The 8979-nt window shown below is 34.2% G+C and overlaps 1 protein-coding gene across 2 annotated transcripts; it reads right to left on the bottom strand.

The window, feature by feature from the left end:
* Positions 1 to 9: 9 nt before the first annotated feature.
* On the bottom strand, positions 10 to 7183 carry LOC116134736 (pyridoxal kinase-like). 2 transcript variants are annotated; one of them, XM_031420397.1, is made up of 12 exons: positions 7013 to 7180; positions 6821 to 6923; positions 5850 to 5943; positions 5601 to 5705; positions 5364 to 5447; positions 4585 to 4658; positions 4226 to 4290; positions 3296 to 3359; positions 2204 to 2269; positions 1916 to 1972; positions 967 to 1011; positions 10 to 869 (listed from the first exon to the last, which is right to left on the bottom strand). In XM_031420397.1, the coding sequence occupies exons 1-12, from the start codon at positions 7084 to 7086 to the stop codon at positions 789 to 791; spliced, it is 912 nt and encodes a 303-aa protein (XP_031276257.1). In that variant the 5' UTR covers positions 7087 to 7180; the 3' UTR covers positions 10 to 788. The 2 variants fall into 2 exon arrangements, 1 of the variants encoding a protein (XP_031276257.1); XR_004128797.1 differs by having other exon boundaries at positions 842 to 869; positions 1882 to 1972; positions 7013 to 7183.
* Between the last annotated feature and the right edge of the window lie 1796 nt (positions 7184 to 8979).

The following is an 8979-nucleotide window of genomic DNA, read 5'->3' as shown; positions in this document are numbered from 1 at the left end:
TAACCACTATTTACAACTTTCCTCAACAACCTTCATATCCTTAAGTTGGCAGACATGACGTTATCTCAGCCCTGAAGCACTGTGGGGTTTGAAAATTATTCTTCCAGTGATTTTCACCAATTTAAAAGATGAGCAGTACTCTTTCAAATATAGACAATGGGTTGACCTCTATATTTTCACTACTTTAAAAGATGAGCAGTACTCATTCTTGTCTCCTCAAACCTTCTCTGCTTGAAGTTGTCTTCTACCAGTACCATCGTTTCAATCATTCTCACCTTCCAATTTTTTCCCAATGGCCAGTCCAGGGTGTAGACTTCCTTGAAAGGGATAGTGTAGCTTGCATATTCCAAAACACAGCTACACTTCAAGATTCATTAAACTTAACATGCAAATTTTTTCTTTCTTTGATACCCAAAATCCCTTCGACTTTCCCTACATGCTCATTGGATTCTAAACTGGGAACCACTTCAGATCCTACGGCTAAGTAACAAAGAAGCTTATGGAATATAATATTCCCAATACACCCCAAGGGGATTTCAAACCTTGACCTCTTGGTTCAGAAGTAAGCTTTCACCACCAAACCTCTAAACTTTGGGTTAATAGTAGCTTAGCGCTCTGCAGCATGCTTTTCATGATAGCCACTTAACTCAAACCCCTGAGGCTGCAAATAGAATATCAAGTATATTTCTAGCTACCATTGTATATACTCTTCTCATATAATTCCATAAATGAGTCTGATATTTCAGATAACGATGTCAAAGATCCATATAGTCCAAGTCTAAAAGATACTATTGCAGCATAAGCAAAAGTAATACCTGCAAAGTTGATACTGCAAGCTCTGCTGCCTTGTCGAGGTTATCAGGATATTTCTGGAGAGCACAAAGTGAATATATAATAAAAAAAATAGACATCATTGATTGGCTTGCCAGAGACTGAACTAAACTTCAAACATTAAAGAGGCATTACATTACTCCATCCAAGTAGGAGTGCAGTCACTAGATCTCCTGTCCCCTACAAGCATAAGCAAATATAAAGCAATGTAAGCATTATACAGAAGGCAAAGCAATGACAACAAAATTGAAAAATATCAAATAAAATGAAGAACAAGGGTTTATGGTCAATTATTACTGTACCTAAAGAAAAACCTCTATTTCCAATTACTGATACAAAACTTAAGTCATCTATAAAATCAAGAAAACAATCCTATCATTCTTCCTTTTCATTTTTACTGATTGATACAGAAAAGTGCATCCCATTTTCTCATACAATCAGTTTCACAGAGAATTTGACATTAATAAAGAAGTCTTGAACATGTTTAATACAACAACAAAGCACCTGAAGCTGTTTCTAAAGGACCAACAGCATTATCTGCAATCAATACATCTTATTTATTACAGGTTCAAAATCTCTTTTTAAGCAAGTTAACCCATTCAAATCAAATGCCTGCTTGGTTGCACAAATTTTTTTGGATAGCTCCCAGTAGTCTTCCAATTCAATTGACCTTTCCCATTATATATATGTTTACCATTGTATTTTTAACAAGTTTTTAAACCATATCCTTCATTTCTTGAGGACCTAGACATCCACTTGCCGCTTGTTAACCACATTGTTGAGGACAATTGTTGCACACATCTATGTAGTTGAGGGAAAGGAAAGATAACAGAAATTTGGATTAGTTGCATTAAGGTTGTACATAACTCCAGGTTAGACCAATCAGAGCTCGATAACAGCTATTGCATCTGATTAAGTTTACAAAATAACATACTAACACCAGTGACAAAGATTCAAAAGCATGTAATGCAACCCTACTCATTCATGATATCATTCAAGAATTCCAGGTGGATATTTTTCTACAGCAGCAAATCAATAAGCTGTATATACCTTCGAAAGTTATTCATAACAAAAATTTACATACTGTGAAATAAGCAGCAATTTTGGGTATCAGAATCTTGAATTGCTCAGAAGACTGGCCCTGTCAAAGATAAGTATGAGTATATAAGTTATGTGCATTTCCAAATGCCATGGGTTGAAATTTTACACACTTTCAGAAAAGCTTAAATTTTAGTGTATATCCATATAACATATGATCACACCAAATGTGGTAATAAGGACCTGTTCACAAAACTCATGGTATTATGAGGAACCCCACTGAACCCAAAAGTAAAATCAAAATTTTAAGCAGCAAAACATAAAGACAGCCTACCTTTTCCTTCTGATGGCTGCCAATGAGAAGAAGATTGCCATCTATATTAATGCTTGTAATCACAACCTGATAAATTTAAAAGACACTATGTTACAAGAAGGAAAAAAGTAAGAGACTTAAATTTACACCGACAGGCAGTTCACAGACAACTTTTTGGAAAAAGTAAAACACGAGTGTACATGAGCTGGAAAACAGATGACTGATTGAATTTTTGAGCAAGATGCTCTTTTTTCCCGGATAGGAAACAAACAAATGCTCGGTGTCAATCAAGTGTGTAAGACAACAAACAAATTTCTTATTGCCTGGAAAGAGAAGCAGAGGAAAAGAGACTTTAAAAAAGGGGAGCTCCTACCAAGGTTCCAACAAACAAGAACCCGGGTAATTACAGATCGGAGCTATCCAGTGAAACAATCCATTATATCCAACTCATATCATATTGTATAACTTTCATGAATTTTGGAAATTGAGGAAGTTGATTGTTCATGATTACATAAATAAATTGCCCACGAACATAAAAGCTGTAGCCAATGAGTCGTCAAACTTGAACCAATAGGATCAAGAATGAATTTTTAGCACAAGTAGACTGATCAACTGTCACACCATTTTTTCCCATTACATTTCCAACAAATTGTAATATCTTATCTGTAAACTTCAGCTACACTTTTCATTCATGCCTGAGATCATGATTGTTGATTGGTCAATCACTTTCATGAGGATTAGTCTGTACATATCATTGCTTGAGCGCAAAAACAGAGTTTCCTTCTTTCTAATAAGAGCAGATCCTACCACCAACCCTTTAGCAGCATTAGTTCGGTTCATCTATTAAGATTTTTGTGAACTCAGACTTACATCATATAGTTGAAATTTCCCTAGATGAATAATTTTCCCCTTCTATCAAGGTAAAAGAACCAAAAGATTAGTTTATTAATGAAAGACATTATTAACTTCATATTCCACCTCCCGAGGATAATAAAAACAAATTAAACAGGCAAAATAAAACAGGAACTAAAGAAGCTAAAAAATCAAGAGAGAGAAAAGGTTGTAGAATCAAAGTAAGTATTAGGGAAAAACTATTAAAAAAAAAAAAAAAACCTTTGGAGGTCCAGCAGCATGAAGAATCTTACAGGCTTCCCTGCCATCTGCTTCGGAAACAATTCTGTGGAAAGCAAATCTTCTCAGAATGTGAAAGAATGAAGTGAGCATCCAATATACAGTAAAATAGAATAAGCATAAGAAGAATTATACATGAAATTGTGGTAGTTACAGACTCAAGTAAAACTTATCAATTGACAGAAATCAGATTTCAATGAAGATTCAATATACCATAACTGATTCCACTATTCTTTATGAGAAATTGTAACTAGTAAAAGTCCTATTTTGATGGTACTAATAAACTCCAAAATGATATAGAATTGGAGGATAAGTAAAGTTGGAAAGTGCTTGAAATACATGAGTCACACATCCATATGCACACAAGCAACAAAAGGAAAGAAATCCTATGGTAGTGGGGTGGGGGAAGAAAAAGAGAGAAACAGAGGGACAGAAGAAATAACAGTGCAGCAACTAGCTTCACATTTAGCCAAAAATGTGTCATCATTATCGCTCATTTGTAAATCGAGGCACATTAGTAACCAAGTAGAGAAAGATCCACTCTTGATATCAAGTCAAATATTTAAGTTAAGTGAATTATATAAACCAACATGAACAGAGAAGGTATCCTCTTGGGTTTATCACTTTATTCTTCTTAATCATTTTTTTTTTTTTTTTTTTTTGGGGCAAAAGCTCCGTCAGGGCTAAGGTAGCAACTCTGATAGCTTCTCAGGTGTCAGTATGTGAATTTCAATGTTCTAATTTGTGTCCAGTATTTTGTTATAGACAAATTCCTTCTATATTTTGTAGTCTCCATTTCATAAATAATTCAAAGATGATGCTGAATTAAATATAGCCAGAATAATCCAACATTGGAACAAAAAATGAACATGGTAAGCTTCACAAATATCACTCACAAGTACCAGCAAGTACCTCAACCCAGTCAACTGTTCTGCTTCAAACTGGTTAGGAGTCAACATTGAAGCCACTGGAACAACCTAACCACATGGAATGCCACCACAATGTGATAATACTATCAGTATTTTTAACCAAATCTAATCACTGCACAAGGCATGTAGAATTTGGAAAACATTCAAGACCATGCAACAATTATTGCTTAAACAAGCTCTCCAATCTAAATGATCGCACTCAAATACAAAAAGTTCTGCATATTTATTATCATAAACTCGAGCATTAATGAGAATCAAACAACTATTACAACTAAGTAATTCACAGAAGAAAAATAATGAAATGCACATAAACACAATGTCTGCAATAATTGGATTGCTTACCTTCTCACGGTATACTAATACCAGCTCAGGAGGTACATAAAGCTTCCCTTCATCACCCATCACTGGATCACAAACTAGACAAGAAATACAATATTTTAGCAAACATGCATTTATTTAATTTCTCTTTGGATAAACAAGGTACATCGGCAAAATTATACAAAACTGCAATATGTGTATTCCACTGCACCTAGCTAGAACATGACATAAGAGGCGAGCAGCAAGTCTATTATGACCTAGAGACAACTAGATAGACAAATCCTGTGAACAAAGAATGAAGCATGAACGCTAAGAGGCAGCCTTAGGAGCTTAGCTACACCAACTTGAAATTGTGACAGTAAACTAGTGAACTGATTTTTTTTAAAATCTGATACAAATACAACAGCAAACGAAAATATCACAACACTCGTAGTTAAAATTAGAAAAGGGTGTCAATTTCATTTATTTCCAGAAGAATGGGAATGGCCTCTCACTCTATCTATTGCCAAAATAAAAGATATAGTTTCATCATATTTCCAGTACCCATGAGAGATTCAAGTTGCACATAATTTTAATAACTTTGCAAAGGAAATATGCTCACTTTGATCTATACAACTAGTAAGTGAATTGAGAAAAAACCAAAACACAAATTGGACAATAACAAACCTTAAATTCAGTAACCACAGACTCACAGACAGAGAAAAAAAAAAAAAAAAGGTAAGGTGTAATATCATCAAAGAGATCTAGACATTTAAATAATGTTTGAAAAGAAGTGTAATAAATTCATGACATTCAAAACCTACCATAAGTAACTTTTGGATTTACAGAACGAAGCTTCTCAACAACTTTCAATACAGTGTTTAAAAAGGATACCGAACCAATATAACCTGCAAGTAAACCAGTTGAAAAGAAACATAAGATTTCCAATATGGTATATAAACATTCCCGAAACACAAGTAGCCATAATAGCACTAAAAGGTAATTCCGCTAGGTCAAAAGATCAACTTATGTATGAAATTAGGCAACTAAATTTGACATACCTGTTAATAAATGAGTGTAGTATAATAAATCATTTGCCTCGAGGCCTTCTATTAATTCCCATAGTTGCTGTCCATTTAAAACTTGGCCTTTGAAGGTTGGATATCCTGGATAACATTGATTAAACCATAACTTAGACTAAAGTAGGCAATGGCTTTTTCCCTAAACTTATATAGTTTGACAGATGACATCGCACCATATGTCAAGCCTCATAGTTCTGAGATTTTTGAGTAGAAGTGTAAGCAGCTTGCCTGTGTGGTTTGAAAATTGTACAGAATTGATAGGATCCACATCGTAGCCTAATAGTTGGAGAGGAAATACAGCTGATTTATTTCCAACATATCCCTGGGGAACAAAAAAGAATAGCAGCAACGTTAAGATGGTAATAAGCAACACAGATGAAACCAAGAACTCTGCCAAGTGTTAGCAGCATACAGTAGAATGATAGAGATAGACACCTATCAACAATTTTCACTCTATATACACGCAGACATGTTTATTACTTCAACATGTAAGCAAAACAGGGGACAGCTTTTGTCACCCAAAATGGCAGATTTAAAGAAACATATAACCACGACAAAGAGAAGATACAATTATTAACACTCATTTAGCTATCAATTATGTATTACTCCTAATGGCATAACTCCAACTCCTCCAAACATGAAATACAGCTAGCATACTCAGCTCCTTTCCCGTCATAGAGAAAAAAAAAAAAGCCGATGGCTTACCTTACCTAAAATTAAGTACCGGGAAAAAAATTTACAATCAAAACAAGGAGGCAACATTTTTTCATATTCCCTCATACTCTCACTTTTTTATAACCCTCTGTCATGACTGATGGCAAATGTAGTAATCTGAGTTGTACATAGCACAAAGCATCAAAGGACATATCTAGCAGTTTCATAATAGAAATCAACTTTTAACTTATTAAAAGATCCAAGAATAGGTAGCTCTTATCTTCTTTAAACCACCTCCTTTCATAATAGAAATTAATTATTAATTATTTTTGCTTCACATTATCACCCAAGGACCAGAAACATGAGTCACAGCTTTTCTCAATCTGATATGTATACATCTTGCAGAGTACACGATAATACAGTAATTTCACACGGCATGCAATGAACTCCAGCACAATTATTATTATAATCAAGTTCTTTCACGCAATTAAAAAAATTAAAAAAAAAAAGAAAAAAAGAAAGAAACAGAAGACAAAATGAGCTACCTGAACAGTGTGCGACTGAATGCTCAAAACTCGACCAGTCTCAGAAGGCAAAGCCAGTGAGAGAATCGGAGGCGCCATTCCTAACTTTCTCAAGCTTCGCCTCCTTCAAATCCAATCAGACTTCATCAAATTAAAGCAAAAAAAAATCGACAATAATGAAGAAAGATTCTCGGGAAAATATTTAAAATTTACCAGAAAGCGTGATTTTCTGGGAAAATGCCCAAACGAGGACGGCTACTGATTAAAAACTGTTGCGTAGACAGCATTTCAACGCTTTGTGTTTGGTGAATGGTATTTATAGTTGCACATTAGCGTGACGGTGAGTTTTCATGGAATGACCATAATGCCGCAACAGGATTTGCCGTCATTTGCGGAGGCAGTGAGGGTAATTTGGGGTTTTGATTTACGTGGATGTCGATTCTGAGTTGGAGTCTTGACCAGTTATAATTCTGTGCGATTTCACGTTGTTTGCAACTGTGATATGAAAATTATGAATTGGCCATTACATAAACTTAAAATTCAAGTAAGGACTAAGGCCACATGTAAATTAAAAAAATTAGAAATATTAATAATAATAAATTTTTAAAATATTCCACATAATAATAGAATAGATACAACCTGTTACTCGACAACTCTTTGGCAGTGATAAAAAGAATATTTGGAATTTCATATTGATTTGTTAGTTAATGTGGCTTTATAAATAGTTAAAAAAAAAAAAAAAAAAAACCTTCTCCAACGCAAGAATTAATTTCGTTCGTCAGTGGAAAATTTTTAAGTATCAACCATCCAAAAAAAATCTAATAATTATTATGAATTTTAATACTTTAATTGATTTTTTATTTATTTTGGAACAGTTTTTAATAATTTCACATCAGTATTTAATAAACGAAATTAACCCTAATATAAAAGTTATTTTCAATTATTCTACAAGTTACTTGTTTTTCATTGCAATTACATCATCGAATCTGATAATTTTTTTTTCAAGTTTTTATTAAACTTTATATTATCTTAAGTACATCTAAATAATTATATAGACATCATAACATGACATATTTATAACAGGGAGAAAGACATTTTCTAACCGAAGGTTTTACAAAACAACACTTTCCTACCCATCAAATTTCAAAACGACACTTTTCCCCCCAGTAGTTTCGTAAATTGCACATTCTCACCCAATTTTAACTTAAGCATGGCCAGTAAAAGTGAAGCATGTGTCGTTACTGTGCACCTCTTTGCTAAATACAAATGTCATCTATTGAACAAAAACACCAAGGTATCATCCAAGAGCGTTGAAAATACGACACAGCCAAGTGGCAGAGCGCCAGAGCCAATAGGTAGTAGCCTGAGGCTCGAGGATCGATAAACTTTGCAAGTTAGTGTCATTAACACTGTTATTTTGAAGTTTTATCTAATTTGCTATTCCTATGTGTCAAAGTTATGAAGACCAAACGGAGTGTCAAAACACAAACCTTGGTTAGTTGGTTATAATAACTAAAGAGCATGCTCATCAGCTCATGGAAGCAAAAGATAGAACATAAAAAACAAAAGGCCTTATGGTAAAATTACAAATCCAACCCATCAAAGCAATAGTTTAAGCTAGCCTTAGAAGTGGCCATCAAAGATGGAAAATATTACAGGCTCTCCAGAGCCATCGTTCAACTTTGCGATAAAAGTAAAGTGCAGAGACCAGGTCCTCAACTAAAGCAATAGCGCTAGAACATGTGTAACCTTGTAAGACTCAAAGAATTTGAGCAGCAGTGTTTGTTTACAAAGACAGCTCTATGACTTTGCAAACCAAGCGATTCTGTTGAGCCCTCATGTGTTTTGATGTGTCAAAACTAACTTCAAAACTAACTAAAGAGTTGATTGGTTTTTAACAAACATGCAATGATATGACAAGTGTAAGAAGCTGGAATTGGAGTGGCAAGAAGAGGCAGTAAGACCGAAGTATGCCAACGGAAAATATGGAGAGGTAAGAGAAGCAACTTAGTTGTTGAGTATGTCGAAAGAAAAGAAAAAGAACAAGACAATAGGAAGAAGAATTCTGTATTGTAAATGCAAGGAAAGCAAATATAGAGAAATAAATACAAATCATTGTATAAAGGGCAACAGTACAATTCTAGCTAATCAATCTATAATCAAACTATATCAAATCCACC

This window comes from Pistacia vera, unplaced genomic scaffold (genome assembly GCF_008641045.1).
Source record: "Pistacia vera cultivar Batoury unplaced genomic scaffold, PisVer_v2 Contig291, whole genome shotgun sequence".
In the NCBI taxonomy this organism is placed as follows: domain Eukaryota; kingdom Viridiplantae; phylum Streptophyta; class Magnoliopsida; order Sapindales; family Anacardiaceae; genus Pistacia; species Pistacia vera.
Note: the sequence above shows the minus strand (reverse complement) of the source record. Positions and strands in the feature narration are given on the sequence as shown.

Coding starts and splice junctions, on each gene's coding strand:
- LOC116134736 (XM_031420397.1), bottom strand. CDS start 7,086: ATGCTGTCTACGCAACAGTTTTTAATCAGTAGCCGTCCTCGTTTGGGC. Junction 5,944..6,820: donor TTCAGTCGCACACTGTTCAG/GTAGCTCATTTT, acceptor TTTGTTCCCCAG/GGATATGTTGGAAATAAATC. Junction 1,012..1,915: donor AAATTGCTGCTTATTTCACA/GTATGTAAATTT, acceptor TTATGCTTGTAG/GGGACAGGAGATCTAGTGAC.